General features: G+C 53.9%; 4 protein-coding genes across 4 annotated transcripts; 1 reads left to right on the forward strand and 3 right to left on the reverse strand.

Moving 5' to 3' along the window:
* Positions 1–1,013: 1,013 nt before the first annotated feature.
* Positions 1,014–2,442, reverse strand: HER10_EVM0011614 (uncharacterized protein). Its single transcript, XM_035481042.1, has 2 exons — positions 1,304–2,442; positions 1,014–1,238 (listed from the first exon to the last, which is right to left on the reverse strand). Exons 1-2 carry the CDS (start codon positions 2,326–2,328, stop codon positions 1,184–1,186), a joined length of 1,080 nt encoding a protein of 359 aa, XP_035338938.1. The 5' UTR covers positions 2,329–2,442; the 3' UTR covers positions 1,014–1,183.
* Positions 2,443–3,391: 949 nt separating this feature from the next.
* On the reverse strand, positions 3,392–4,866 carry HER10_EVM0009152 (dienelactone hydrolase; the record flags this gene model as incomplete). Its single annotated transcript, XM_035478651.1, has 2 exons — positions 3,392–4,287; positions 4,586–4,866. 2 exons carry the CDS (start codon positions 4,864–4,866, stop codon positions 3,660–3,662), a joined length of 909 nt encoding a protein of 302 aa, XP_035338719.1. The 3' UTR covers positions 3,392–3,659.
* Positions 4,867–5,708: 842 nt separating this feature from the next.
* On the forward strand, positions 5,709–7,021 carry HER10_EVM0012126 (GAF domain-containing protein). Its single transcript, XM_035481527.1, has 4 exons — positions 5,709–6,049; positions 6,148–6,252; positions 6,354–6,358; positions 6,488–7,021. The coding sequence occupies exons 1-4, from the start codon at positions 6,047–6,049 to the stop codon at positions 6,939–6,941; spliced, it is 567 nt and encodes a 188-aa protein (XP_035338976.1). The 5' UTR covers positions 5,709–6,046; the 3' UTR covers positions 6,942–7,021.
* A 524-nt stretch (positions 7,022–7,545) lies between these two features.
* HER10_EVM0006492 (spermidine synthase) lies at positions 7,546–9,868 on the reverse strand (the record flags this gene model as incomplete). The annotated part of the gene is made up of 5 exons (XM_035476075.1): positions 7,546–7,823; positions 8,223–8,463; positions 8,527–8,819; positions 8,905–8,940; positions 9,838–9,868. 5 exons carry the CDS (start codon positions 9,866–9,868, stop codon positions 7,546–7,548), a joined length of 879 nt encoding a protein of 292 aa, XP_035338453.1.
* Between the last annotated feature and the right edge of the window lie 5,571 nt (positions 9,869–15,439).

Consider the following 15,439-nt stretch of genomic DNA (forward strand, 5'->3'; position numbering starts at 1 on the left):
TTTGCGTAGCTATACTTGAATCAACTTGATTTATCAACACAGCATGATTTTACATGGGATTTATGGGAAATTGGTAATTTCCGAACTTCAAGAGTCAAAGCTAATCAATAACCCTTTAGCTAAACGTTGGACCTTACCTCTCCATGTCGAACGCAACTTGATAACTGGGTACATCTCTGCGATATTGTACTTCAACGGTTGACTTTTGGCAATAGGTCCAGCTATTTGTCTTGTTTGTTTCTTGCTCGCGTGACAGTATGGTAGTTTGCCCTTTCCACGAACCTGGCCATTATCTTGGGGTTCGCAGAAACGAAATAGCAGAAAGCCTATATTCTTGCGCATCCGTCGCGGACTTGCGCTTCACACGTCAGACCACCAGACATCATACTACCCAAAATCCTTCAGAGCTATATAGTCTCATTGGCTTCAATTCCGGGGCCTATTTGTAGCGAGCCTCGACATAATTGCGCATGATCTCGAAAGCGCACAACAACGGTATTCATCCTTGATCCAAGTTCTCGGGAGCATCTTGGGCGTCTTGTTCTACTGGTTGGGGGTAGTATAGTATTCACCACGGAATCATTGGCCTGTAGTTCTAAGCGGCCAAGAAAACCGTCCTTTGATGAGGTCCAGGCTAGACGGTATGGGCGAACGCCAGTGCAGTCGACTTCGACGCAACGCAGAGAGACGAGGCATTGAGACGCGACTGTCTGAAAAGGGACGGCGGAAGTGCACCTTGACCGCTGAGGACCAGCGAGGCAAGTCTTAGTATTTGTATCTCCTTGGAGGTTGGGCCAACGAGCCGGGCATATAGATCACTGGTTAGCCGCGTATCGGATATCCTTATCCAGAATTCCTGCAGGAATACGTTGACACACTGAACATGCAGAGACTATTGTCCGCAAAGTTGTTGTCTAAAAGAAAATTGTTGACATTTGTTACTTGCTGTCTGGAACAGAGTGGTTTGTCTATCCGCAACCCTACCTCCACCCTTCTTTTTGTGACCCCCGAGCCCCGTCATATGCTTTTGAGTGCCCATCCTTCTACTTATGCCGCAGTAAAATACAGTAGTAGTATACAATCCGGCGCTTGCCGCAATGCAGCCTCTGACAAAGAATTATCGACGACATTGGTGCTGTCTGCCAGGCGAGGTACTATACAAGTCCGCTGTGTGTGATTCGACTCAAAGATGCCACTCGGGGAGAGCAAAGTCTCGGTCCTTTGGCCAATTCTCCGTCCTGCAGAAGTGAAGAAAGTTAGCAATTGTACGATTTGAGCATTGTTTGAATGAAAAGATCCATACCTTGTCGTCAAGAGAACCGTCATGCGCTTCCTCCTCTCCGCACTCTCCTCAGCCTCCGTCAGGCGCAGCCACTCATCGAGCAACTTCCTCAGCTCCTCATCCCCGCGACCGGCGCAGTCGATACCGCGCTCCGTAGCCGCAATCTTCACCTCCTGCTCCTCCAACGCGGCCGCGCCCCCATCGCGCGCCAGCAACCTGTCATCGCCTTCCAGGAAAGCCATCCGCAGCTTGCCCTTGGTCGCCCACATACCCGGCGGGATAAAACCAATCTTATCCCACATCATACCGGGCATATGCAGACTGCGCAGCACATGTTTCCTCGCCGGCGCCCTCGCGGCCGTCCCCTGCGTGCCCGCGACGCCCAGCGGCGCAGCCCGCTCAAAGTCGGCAAACGACTTGTGCCGGCGCTCCTCAGCCTGCGAGAAGCTGGCGTCGATCTGCCGCGGCAGGCGACACGTGTACGGCACGACGCCGTCGACGAAGATGACGATGAGCGGGGTGAATTCCCCACACACCAAGAGGACGAGGCCGAACAGGGGCACGCGGAGGACGTCGTGGCGCACGCGCCAGAGGAGCACCCAGTCGGCGCGCGAGAAGCCCTTGGGGATGACGCCCGGCGTGAAGACGGAGGGGGCGCGGAAGCCTTCAACCGAGGTGCTCTTTGCGCGGATGACGTCTTGGATGTGGCGGCGGTTGGAGAAGACGGCTTTGAGGCCCGTCTTGTAGAACTTGATGTAGGCCTTGCCCGTCTGGATGAGGTGGCCAAACTTTGAGGCGTCGGGTTTCTTCTCGGGGAGGTCGAGGGCCGCTGGGCGGGAGGAGGCGATGGCGTTGACCTTGTCTCTGTTCGCGGTGGAGGAGTAGGAGGGTTCGGAGGGCGTGAGGGAGCTCGCTAGCCGACGGTAGGGGGTTGCTTGTCGCGCGATCGAGGTGAGGAGGAAGGATGTGTGGACGGAGCTGCTACTGCTGCTGCAGAGGAGAGAGGACGGAGCGCGCATGGCGCGCAGCGTCGTGCCGTGGTTCATTGCATGAGACGTGTGAGAAAAGTTGTGGTTATTAGGGAAACTTCAGGGTTGAAGGTTGCGGGTTTGAGGTTCGTGAAGGGGGGGGTTCGGACCGGGTCGCGCGGGACGCCAAAGGGCATGGCCAAAATATCGAATTTAATTAAAGAAAAATGGGCAATTGGTTTCGTCACTCATTACACCTACAAGCTTATCGCTTATCGGAGTGCTTACCCCCTTGCCTCGGCCCCACCCGCAACTCCACCCACCGCGTCGGGTCCGGGGAGCGGCCGCTCTCGCCGAATCAAGCTTTGCCGTTTCCCCTTGGCGTGACTATTCAGTTCTGGCTATTGGACAATCGAGCTCGATTGTTGGGGTGATCATCAATCTCTTTGAGTATGGTCTTCGAACATTTCCACGTGCTACAACCGAAAGCTTCTTTCCGGCATTGGGACCTAATTGTCTACCTCGAATCAGCCAGGCCAATCGAAGAGTCCCTCGTGCCGCGAGTCTGCTATGTCACTGAGCTATCGAGCTTGAAAACAGATGTTCACAGAACCACCAGAATCGTTACTCTGGGTTGTCGCATATGAAAAGTCATAATTGTCTCTTTATGGCAATCATACTGTATTCGCGTAGACAAATCCGTACGTGCCCGGTTAGGTCGCTGACCTAAAATGGACTGTCTGCAAAGAGCCGAAATCACAACCCTAGAATTGCGGATCAATCTGTGGGTCAACGCAAACACTTCTTGAGGCATTTTTCGCGCAGGCCTTCCACACCGAGCAAGGCTCAGCCTTGGTCACCCTTGTGTAGTTGGTTCATCACGTTCGACTGTAATTGTTCATCTCTTGTCATCGAAAGGTCTCTAGTTCGATTCTGGAAGGGGAGAACCAAATCTTTTTGCCTTTTTGGCTGTTGACGATGTTTTAGTTCTGCTTTTAAGCGATGTTGAGTTGTGTGGGCATGTTTTGAGTCGTGCTTTGTGGCTATTTGATATGTAATATCAGTTATCGTTTAGCTTGAATTTTATTCAAATATCTTTGGTTGACTTTGAAACTAGCTTGTAGTTACTTGAGCTTCTCGTGCCCGCCAACGTTTTTAGTCTCACATATGGAGGATATCAAGGGGAGGTTGTGAGCCTCGCAACATCAGCAAGCTCAAATTCGATCTGAGTCCTATCATCACCGGAACCTAGTATACTCGCTTTCAGCCTGTGCGTACATAAAGTGAAAGACAGAAGACCTGTAGCTACATTAGAAGTGTGATGGAAAGGTGACCCGCGTCAAACCAATCTCGATCAACCATTCCTGGTCCCATTCCAACCCATCCCATCCCGTCCCTCACTCATCGACTCAAGCACCAAGCCCAAACCACCGCCGAAACCACCCAACAGCCTGATCCTCCGCCCTCATCCCGAACTCCGCCTGCCGCTGATCATTCGGGTTCCCCCTCACAGCAAACCCGTGCGTGGCACCGACGTACTCCACAATCTCAAAGTCCTCCCCCTTCTTCCCCAGCACGCTCTTGGCCTCCGCCATCCGCGCCCGCGGCATCATCATATCGTCGTCCCCGTTCGCCACGCTCAGCGGCAGCACCACCTTCTCCAGGTCGCCCGGCAACGTGAGGAAGCTCGGATGCGCCGTGAAGCCGCAGTCGATGAGCCTCTCACCGCCAAACGGTCCCGCGGCGAGCTGTGAGAGCAGGACGGTGAATTTTCCGCCCCAGCAGAAGCCCGCGACGCCGATCTTGGTGTCTTTCTTGGCGGATGTCTCACCGGACGAGGAGGAGGACGTTGAGGTAGATGGACGGGAGGAGGGAGACGGCGGCGAGAGGCGGACTGCACGGAGGTAGTTCTCTATGCGCGGGACGACGACGCTGGAGCGGGTGGCGATGACGAGGGGGATGAAGTAGCGCAGCATCGTCGCGACCATGACGGGCGCGATAAGGAGGTATTTTCTCCACCACGACTTTTTTTTCGGCCTCCATTTTGTCGGTCATGGCGAGCGCGGTCGCTGGGATGGCGTAGCCTTTTTTGTTACACATTGTGTCAGTAGCTTTCGTAACGTTGTGGGTTAGGGGGGGTGTCTCATGTGAGTTCACGATGCCGCGTCCTGGAGCACTATGATGTCTCAATCCCTTCCTTGTCTGCCTGCTTGCCCGGGACATCACATCGATCACCAAAACAGTCATGCCGAGGACGAGAGGTTACAACGTAGAAGTCCAAAGCAATCCCGCATACCAAAGCCAACAAAAGAAGAATGAAACTTCTCAAAAAAACTCACCATTCATTAACTCAGGAAGCAGTACCACCGCCGGAATCCTATTCGCATACGCATCCGCCAGCGCGCGCGTATTCTGCAGCTCCCACCCCATCGCGTCTGGCAAGATCACGACGACGCCCGCGGGCTCGCCGCGGCCCGGCTCCGGGCGCGCGACGTACGTCGGCAGGCCGTAGACGGTCTCGACGGTGCCCTTGAGCTCGGTGTCGCCGCGGAGCGTGCCCTTGAAGCAGTCGGCGCAGAAGCGGGGGGCCTGGTGTTGTTGCGGTTCCGACGACATTGTGTCGATGTAGTAAGTGGGATGTGCTGCTTAATTGGTGGAGGTGAAGGGTGAAGTTGTTGGTTATTCGGGAAAGTTGCCTTATGGACGGGGTGAGCTATTGGGTAGGTTTGAGCTCTCCCTTGATGCGACAGCTTCTATAGGCCGGAGGTCAATTACAAGTTGACCAAATGTCCGAAAAACGAAGATGCCCGCAATGTTTGACTCAGTGAAAGGAAGAGTAGAGGCCAAGGCGGGAAAGACGTTATCTCTATACTCTATAGAGACTACCTCAGGTCCTAAACACCTCAAGCTCCTGCAGAGCTAACCTCAGCTCAGCTAAACTGACCTCGCAAAGGGAGCTGTCACACCAGCGGGCACGCGAGGTTAGCGGAGAATGAAGTCATGGACGGAGTTTCATCCGAATCCGACCTCCGACCTGGATTCCCTACCTCAGCGAACTTGGATACTACAGTCTACTAGGCTTGTAGGGGACGTTCGTACTCTGAGAACAAATCGCAGTTGTCAATCGGGAATGGCTGCTCCTCGGCTCGCTTCGACATCACGTTTCTCTCGCGCACGCATGTCGATCGATCTGTACCTAGATATCCCGCCGCCCGCCCGCGCAGCCGGCCTGCGCCAACCATATAGCTTTCACGCCCTACACAAGCATCTTAGCGTGGTGCTGTGCTACCCTCCCACGTCTCCCACCCTCTTAGCTAGGTAGGTATCGTAAGAGTCGGCACCCTCGGTTTGTGAGCGGGAAAGAAAGCACTTTGAAATCGGGATCGGACATAAAAAACATCTCGGAACCCGTCAAATGTGAATAGGCAGACTTTCTCCACTCAAAGCCGGCCGATGGCCCCCGGTTCCTCCGTCTTCTCCATCAAAGACGTTTAGGGCCGGGGCGGTGGAAATGTAACACTTTTTTTTTTTCTTGGGTTGCTGACAAAACTCGGGCCCGAAGGGAGGGAACTGGGCTCACCGAGGTGTAGCTCACCGGGAACGCGATGACGTGATTGGACCAGAGGATTTCAACACACAATTTCCCGTCTCAACTCAACAACCCGTCTATGCTTGGTCATATTGACTCACCAACCTAGCCTCGACTTTCTTACCTACTTTACCCAGGGAAGATAGCTTTGAGCTTGGCTTATCCACACTCTCATTTGTACTCAATACTGTAGATCTTCCGGCAATAATGGTGAGCACATCTCATATCCTTGAGCGCACTACCAAAATCTACTAAGCCCTACCTTACCTTACTCTGTCGGTGTATACTGACCAGAGTGAAAACGACAGGTCCACGCCGACGCCTCAAACTTCGCCAATGGCGTGACAAAGGAGGAGGCTTACGAGCAGGTCCTCATGCAAGCCGAAGGTCTCCTCGACGGTCAAAGGAACTGGGTACGTCTTGCATTCTTGTATCCTAGATACTAGAGAAGTCACATCCTGCACTTCTTACTCTCTCTCTCTCATCTCATCTACTCAGACTAACACTCTCACAGGTCGCGTAAGTCAAAAGATTTCCGATATCAACTAGTCTCTCCACAATCTCGGAGAGACGGAAGGACAAGATGAAATAAAAACTTGAGAGAAAAGAAACCAAGAAACTAACTTCCTCCTTTCTCAACCTGTACAGCAACCTCGCAAACACAGCCTCCCTCCTCTGGCACGCATACCACTCCCTGCCCGCCCCCTCAAACGCAGTAAACTGGGCAGGTTTCTACGTCCTCGACCCAGCCTCCTCTTCTTCTTCTTCCACCACCACCAAGCAATCCCTCATCCTAGGCCCCTTCATGGGCAAAGTCGCCTGCCAACAAATCCCCTTTGGCCGCGGCGTCTGCGGCGCCGCCGCCGCCACGCGCCAGACCCAGCTCGTGGCCGACGTCGACGCCTTCCCGGGGCACATTGCGTGTGACGGGGATAGCAAGAGCGAGGTCGTGGTGCCCATCGTTATCAAGGACAAGGAGGGGGAAGAGAAGCTGGTGGCGATTATCGACGTGGATTGCGCGGAGAGGGATGGGTTCGATGAGGTTGATCGGGTTTGGTTGGAGAGGCTTGCTGGGTTGCTTGCAGGAGGATGTAATTGGTAGGGGGTGAAGATGGAGATATAGAGTGAAGATAGGATGAGGAGTGAGTTGAAGGTAGGATGAAGAGGGAGTTGAAGATGAGGATGAAGATCAGAGTGAGAGGGTGAAAGAAGGAAGTGATGAGTTGGGGCGGGAGTCTCATGGGATCAAAAGAGAGTAACGGAAATCGTCTACGGATGAGAGAGAGAGAGAGAGAGAGAGAGAGAGAGAGAGAGAGAGAGAGAGAGAGAGAGAGAGAGAGAGAGAGAGAGAGAGAAGACAAGATGCGGGTTACTCATAGCATTGGATGAGAAAAGGAGCAAAAAGATTTACACGGAGTTGGCGACAACAGGGTACCCGACGGAAGGGACACGGAGTTATCTCAACATAGAATCACTTGTGATGTTGATCACAGGGCAGAACATACTGGACTCAACAAAATATATTGAGCGACGCTAGAGTCAACCTCTGCGTCTTACGACTAAAAACTTTTTCTTTTGGGTTCCCATCTATTGACATTCCCGCCAGACGTTCTCCCCATCCTTCCTATCCCGAGCCTCCGCACCCCTCCATGAGTTCATGAATCCGTGTCTTTTCGTACTTTGCACCAACCTCACGAGCACTGCATTTACTCGAGAGCCTTCTTGGCAAAGTTGGGCAGGACGAACGCGGCCTTGTGGATGTCGGCGTTGTAGTACTTGCACAGCTTCTCCTCCTCCTCGGCGGACCACTTGCGGAGGGGCTCCTTGACGTTGCGGCCGGCGTCCTTGGTGCAGACCATGAAGCCGATCTGGCCGCTGGGGTAGGTGGGGATGGTGGTGTAGGCGTACTCGGCGACGGGGAAGATCTCCTTGCAGTCCTTCTTGAGCTTGGAGATGAGGGGCATGTGGAGCCACTGGTTCTCGGCTGTTTGGTGTATGCTGTTAGCACGTCCTGGTCTCTAGATTTAACAGTAGAGTCGTCAAGAATCAGAAGCGCCTTCTGACAGAGAGTCAGGCTGGATGAGCGCCGACAGAAAAGGGGGAGGAAGGAGAATAACAGTCTCGAGTAGGCGCAACACTTTGAAAGAATAGACAAAGGAGAGTTCAAAGCGTATCCAGGTTCACACAACCCAGTCTCACCGGCATGCCACTGGGCAATATATCGGTATCTCGTAGGGAGAATCGAGGACAGGCCCAAAGAAAGATAAAGAAGCAGGCACCACTCCCAGGTAGTAGTGGTGTCTGCGGCGTTGTCTTGTCTTTTCTTCAGAGACCCGAGACTTCCTTGATTCCCCTCGATATTCCTGAACAAATGGGAACGTACAACCTTGGGTAGTGATGACACCGCCCTCCCTCAGGGCGTCGTGGAGGAGCTGGAAGTAGGGCTTCTGGAAGAGGGACTCGGCGGGGCCCTCGGGGTCGGAGGAGTCGGTGATGATAACGTCAAAGGTGTTCTTGTACTCCTCGAGGAACTTGAAGCCGTCGCCGACGTGGGTCTTGGACTTGGGGTGGTCGAAGCCGACGGCCATGAGGAACTTGAAGCCGTCGCCGACGTGGGTCTTGGACTTGGGGTGGTCGAAGCCGACGGCCATGTTGGGGAGGTACTGCTTGGAGAGGCGGATGACGGCCTCGTCAATGTCGCAGAGGATGGCCTCCTCGACGCACTCGTGCTTGACGACCTCGCGGAGGACACCGCCGTCGCCGCCGCCGATGACGAGGACCTTCTTGGGGTTGGGGTGGGAGTTCATGGCCAGGTGGGTAATCATTTCCTGGTAGGAGAACTCGTCACGCTCGGTGGCCTGGATGACATTGTCCAGGACCAGGACCATGCCGTAGTCGGTGGACTCGAAGATGAGGACATCCTGGTACTGGGACTTCTCGTGGTGAATGACCTTCTTGACCTTGAGGGTCATGGCCTGGCCTGTGGCAGGTTGTCAGCATTGCCCGGCGTCCTCTCATTCTCACGATGTCACGATGCTTGAGTTGAGGGGGTGTGGGTGACTTACCGGGCCACATGTTGGAGATCTCACGGAACCAGCCATCTGTACATCATTTCATCAGGTTAGCGCGCGGTCTCGACTCGTTCATCTCATTTGTTTCCAAAAAAGGGCATCATCTTGTCGCATCCACTCTTGTCAGTCAGTCTGTCTGTGTGTTCTGTGTCATTGCCGATCCCGAAAAGTGCCGTGCCCGGAGCAGCCATAAGCCGGCATATTTGCAATGTACAAATGTCACCTCAGCAAGAGAGGTATGCCATATTCGACAAACGATCTGCAAAACCAAGAGGCGAGGTTTCTCGGTTTCTCCTGACGAATTGCTTAACCGAAAGTGGCATGAAGAATAGTGCATGCGCGCTCAGACGGTGGAGGAGCCAGGGCTGAAGGTGTTTTAGGGGACCCGGAAGAGGACGGATAAGCCACCCGTCAATAGTTGCGGGAGGTTTCGTTGGCGATTGACCAGGTGCAGGCAGTCCGCACGGCACAAAATCCGTCTGCCAGTTGAGCCAATGAAGGGCGGTATGGACGAACGAGACAAGGCCGCTCATGGGGGCCCGCTTCCCGGTTGCGATATTCTCCGTCTTCCGTTGCGTGGGCTCTTAGCGAAGAAACCCCCCCAAGGTTCCCAAGGGCCCCAAGGTGACGACAGGCGGGGTGCTCAAGACATTTTTTGTATGGCGGGGTATTCTGAGACGGGTGCGTACAGAGGTCGGAAGAGCCAGTAACGAGCATCGACCAGCAGGACAGAGTAATAAGTAGCATACACCCAATGCCAACGATAGCAGACGGATGCCGGGCAGCCGCAGACAGAAAGGCAGACAGACAAACAGACAAACACACAACAACAACAACAACAACAACAACAACAACAGACAGAGATCTGTTTGAGTAAGGGAGGGGAGGGATGGATGGATGGAAAGACGGGGATTGGACCGCACGAACCTTGGATGGTAGGATGGGCAATTTCGCTCATTTTGACGGTAGACGGGGGTTTGGCAGGGCTACTGTGTAGATTGTGTAGATATCGACAGGTCGGCAGAGGCACAAGCAATCGAGGCAGATGATGCTGGTGCAGGCGCAGTAGTTGAGAAGGGAGGGGTGTTATATGACGAAGAAAAGCCAGGATGGAAAAGTTGAGATTGTCCGATATCAAAATGTGCGTTGACGTCGTGGGAGAGAAAGAGGTGTTGTGTGGTTGGCCTGCCGATGTGCGGTGTGTGTGCTGGGCCTGCAGAGAGAGAATCTGTACCAGTAACCATGGAAGGTGCGCGCGCGCTCCCCCGCCGTCAACAAGCGCTGGTGCGGGCAAGGTGAGCGAAAAAAAAAAAAAAAAAAGGCGCTGCAAGAAAATTTTTGTGGCTCCGGGGGTGGCCTCGTTTTGAAAATTCGGGGCTCCAATTTTCCAGTGCATCACGGACAACTCACGGTGAGGCCTATTGGCTCATTGGCTAAAGCCCACCAGATGGCACTTTGAATGGAGCATCGAGATTTCCTCAATCTCTCACCATCACCAGACGCACTTCGATCCGGTTCATGGCGCCAGTCAGGTTCCTGACTCTGCCCACATCAGTGTCTGAATACCAGCGCAATACATTCGTGACCTTGCCTTTAATTGCCCTGCCAGGCCCAGCACGTACGTCGTATTCGACGTTGTCAACAGTAATAATGTCAACCAGAGTCATGGATCGATCCATTATCCGGGCGCACACAAATGCCATGTTTCCATGGCTCTGGGTTGAACGGTTAGCAATCCGACCTGGACGATTGACAGCCCAGAGATTCCCAGACCGTCTGTCGGTATCCCTTCCTTCGCGGACTGTCTCACGAACGCGGCCTGTCAACCCCATATGCCGGCCCAACTCTTCCTGCCCAGTCGGTCCGTTGCACACCAACAACGACGCTTATCGCGAAGGGAGCACCTGTTGGCCGGTGCTGCCAACGACACGAAGCCAAACCGGGATTTCGTGCTTGTGAGTTTGGAACCCGGAGCCTGAGTCCTCTGGGCTCTCGGACTGAGCCTTGTCCAGAACTTCACTCAAGCCTTCGTCATCGGCTTTGCGGGCCACTGCCCAGAGCAAACAAGCCCTGAGGGAATTATCCGCTGTTGTACGGATACTGCAGGCATAGAGAAGGAATATGCGGCGTACGACGTGCGACGTGCGACGTGCCTTTGCAGAAAACGTGGCGAGCCAGGATTAACAGCCCAAACCTCTTTGGTTTTGTCCCTCTTTTCCTTTTGGCTTCTTGTCCCTTCCTCTGCCTCTCTCGCTTGCTGCTTGCTGCTTTTCTTGATACTGAACGGGATGTCAAATCCGAACAGTCCCCCACAGACCTCGCCTCCCTGCTCCACCTGCTCACCGGCTATCAACAGCGTCCATGTCTCGCCCGGTTGTCGCCGGATCAAGATAGTAAAGATCAGCTCTCCACCACCCGTCAGATGTGACAGCTTATTTGGTTTTGACAGCCCGCCTACGGATAGACGAGACGAGATGAAACGGAACTATCCTTTGCAACTGGGTATCCGTAGTCAAATAGATGGGGTATCCGTACCTAGGGATCCGTAGCCTATGAAGTCAAGACATCAGCCTGCCCCACTGACTGTGCTGAGGTAGTAGGTAGGCTGCTATGGACCTTACCCAGACCAAGTCAAACAGGAAGTCTTCGGACTTTGGTAGTCGAGGCTGAGGAACTCGCCCACAGACGTTATCCACAGCAGGTTGGGTCAGTCTGGTGGGCTAGTAGACAAATACGCTCATTAAGCGGTTCGATTCTTCAGCAGTAGCGAGACACAACAGCCAAAGAACCTGCCGCCTGAGACAAGACCTGCGCGTGCCGGGCGAGAACTGGCCGAGACTAGCCATGAACCCTTCGCCGATGTAAAGATATAGGCCCGATATGGGCCCATCCTTACCTAAGTCCATATAAAAGTACGCTTTTCCTGTTTCTTACCAATGCCATGGCTATTTCCATGCTGCCGGCCGCCGTGGTTTGCACCAGCTGCCGCGACCGAGCGACGGCTTCGCACTACGTGCCGAGGTCGAAAATTAGCCTTCGGTTATGCAAGACATAGAAACCCTGCCCACCGTCTCCAACTGCATCGCGACTCTGCCTCTTTTGTCCCTTATCGGACATGTCGTTTAGTATGGGTATTGGAAAAGAAGCCGGAAACTTTGCAACCGTGATACAGCGTGTTGCAGGCCATATCGTCTCATCTCTCCTGTCGCAGCCGCCATCATCAGAGAACCTTCTTCTCGGAAAATAAATGCCAGCTTGAAGGTCTGGCATCTTGAGTGTAACACAATGTTCAGCCTCCATCACCTCAGCTCCCTCAGCTTCCCCTACCCACCAGGAACGAGGGTGAGAGCGATAGGCACTGTTGACACAATGATCAGCAATCCCACCCCAAAACATCGTCTGCCATCGCAGTCCTGAACTCATCGATGTTGCTCTGATCCCGCATGAACCATGATCGCCTTTGGCAGGGCCAGTCCCGAAACGAGACATGAAGAAAAAAACTCTTTCATAACATGCAACGTCTCTTCCGAGAGCGGTGTCTGTAAGATCCAATCGAGTCCCATTATGGCTGATGCAATGTCATGCCAGACGCCGGTGCAGAAACCTTGAACCCAATTGGGAGAAACAAAACGTTTGGTGCAGGATGCTAGTCTATGCGGTGCAGCGCGTGACAGAGCCTCCCATTCCAAAGTTTACTTCAAAGTGTTTGAGGTCAATCTGCGGGCACTTCTGCCTCTCGTGGAGTCTGGTTGTACCTGTTGCTTGCCTCCGGGGCCCTGGTCCTGTGCGACTAACCCATCTGGCGGTTTTCTGTCGTCCATCATACCACTCCTCCGGATCGCGGCTTGCCATTAGACGGATCTGAAAATTAGTTCCACCGTCCTACACGCCATCTGCTCATTCGACTATTTTGCTTTACCGTCGTCTTTGTTGCCCTTTACACTGTGATATAACCGTCTGAGGGGTGGTCTGGCGGGGACCTGTTCGTTCAGTAATGTTTACTCTGACCGCCCGCATCCGGCAGGGACTTCGTCGCCACGTGGTGAAAGGCGCTCGTCAACAGGGCTTGAGACGTCGAGACCGCACCACCTCGGGCGATGTCAAGAGTAATACGGGCTGATATCTTTGTTGAAAAACTTGCCCAGCTGTGCTGGCTCTGGTAAAGCCTTGGCCGTTGCTTCCACAAGGCAGAGAGCCTAGCCCTAGGGCCCAAGCAATCCTTGAAAGCTGCAACAAAATTTCCGGCGGCAAAGTACTCGATCTTGGTGTAGCTTCCGTTGGACTGCGGCTCTGGCGCGGACAGCAGTCTTCCTGCAGCGCATCTGAGTCCATTCTTGCTCCTGTCAAGTCTCCGAGAGACAAAATCTAAGATGTCCCGTCCATTTGGTCCAAGATCTTTGTAAGGTCCATGCTCGCGTTGCGCCAGCTACTTCTCGAACGTATTGGGCAAAGCAGGTGCGGCTCAGGAAACGTGCGTTGATCTGGCTCATCGACGTTCAAGGATCCCCGTCAGAAAAGCCACGAGTTGTGCAATCCATCCACAGGCCCCTGTCGAACAAAACGAGCTGCTCCTCTCATCCTTGCAAAGCCGCCAGGAGGCCCGGGATCATGAAGAAGGATCCCAGCCCACTGGAGCATTCGTTTCTGCGGGACTCTTCCGTCGATGCTGCAGGCCCCCAGCGGCCCGCAGAATCAGCGCTCATTCCCACTGGAGCCTGCAATGCTGATCTGAATTATTGTTGGGGAAAAGTCTAGCAGAATGCGACCCTGAGGCAAGACGAGAGACTGCCAGAGTCGTGTTCTACTGGCGGCGTTGCAATTGCATGAATCAGGGTGTGACATGCTTTCCCCGAGAGCGGACGTGTTCGGCCAGGACCCCCGCTATTCGAAACGAAAAGCTGGCATCCATGGTTGTGCCATGCATTGGAAGAAGGCTTGACTGCAGAGAGAACATTGTTACCTATCGAAAGCGGAAGCATTGGCCAAAGCTCTTCGCGGAGAGAATGTCGTCGTATGGCAGATGGAGGAAAGTCCGATACTTGATGTGGCTGCGTGGCGAGCCGCTAGATATGGAAGCAACGAAAGAGGCGTCGTCGAGTGGGACGTGTTTCCGCAAGCAACGTGTGGCGATGACCTTCTGAAGGGCGAGGCGCGAGCTGGCTACGGCTGCGGGTGCGACGGCGGGTTCGCGCACGAGAAGGAGGCAGAAGAAGAGCTCGGTCCACGAGGCGTTTCCGGAGTAGGGGCCCAATTGGGGTTTTGTGGCAGCGATCTGGTGTCACGCAGGGGCCTGGAGGATCGAAGTGGCTCTGTCTTTCCGTCTCTTGTGTGGAATGCCACGATGACGCTCCATACTGAGAACGGATACTCAGCCAAATTGAAGGCTCAACTGGAGCCTTTGATTGATGCGCTGCCCAGGTGTTATTTGACAGCACGGCCAACAGTAACTGAGCCATTGATTGGTCCATGGTGTGAACGGGATGGCCGCGGATCTGTCGCAGTCCTATGTTGATTGTGGGCGGAGCCCGTTAATCTTTTGAGTTTGAAGCATATCGAACAAGTCTTTGAAGGTGGTGTACATAGGACATAGGTATCCGCAGGTGAGGGCAGGATGAGACAGGCGACGCGGATTGGGTTGGTGTTTTGGCGGCAGACCAGACGGTTCGAGATTGAAAGTTGTTTGAATCGACGCAGCCATGTGCCATTGTACTCTGAATCTGCAAGAGTCTATTGGCTTTCGACTTGTTTGCTGTGACCGTTGGCTCTCCTTGTGCATCAAGGGGCATGAGAGTTTGCAGCTCGCAACCTGTATTTCTGGGACACTCCGGCCCAACATTGTGCATGCGAAAGGGTGTACGTCAAACCATGACATAGGTCTTCTTCGAAAGCACGTCCAGACCGGCAACTGGAGATTATTCGAGTGGCTGCTAGCACCTAGGGAACTCAGCCAGAAAGCTTAGGTGATGGTTGCTGAGAGGTAAGTCTTCGATATGTAGATGCATTTGTGGTGCCTTGACGAGCATGACATGGGTGTCGAGAGGGTTGTGAGGGTCGCGTGCGAAGCACTGGGGGATGCGGCGAAGTCGGTCCTCGATGAGGGTCAAAGAGAGGGCATTCATGAGATGGTTCGTTCGGCTGGGTCCCGAGGAACTGCCCGGCTCCGAGAAGAAGAAGAAGTAGTTTCAACGAGCCAGTGGATTGGTTGAGCGACGGGTGAAATGTCTGAGATGATGGCGGACTGAATATCTGACCAAAGAGAAAGAGGTATCAGAGGTGGTGAAGCCTGAAGACGGCATTCGTAGCTTTGCACAGAGGAGACGAGGATTGGCGTGCCTTCGTGCCTGTGTACTAAGGCGACCGGAGTCACTGAGCAGTGGACGGTTCGACGGGGAACTGGAGGTGGCTTGCTTTCTAATGCAAGTGCAAGGAAGGCGCGGACAGACTTGAGAGTACCCCAGCACAAGTACCTGCCAAGTCTCGTGAGCTGCAATTCTGCGGCAAGAGCGGGCCGGGATGACAGGACAAATCA

The sequence above is a fragment of the Colletotrichum scovillei genome (assembly GCF_011075155.1).
Source record: "Colletotrichum scovillei strain TJNH1 chromosome Unknown Contig00001, whole genome shotgun sequence".
In the NCBI taxonomy this organism is placed as follows: domain Eukaryota; kingdom Fungi; phylum Ascomycota; class Sordariomycetes; order Glomerellales; family Glomerellaceae; genus Colletotrichum; species Colletotrichum scovillei.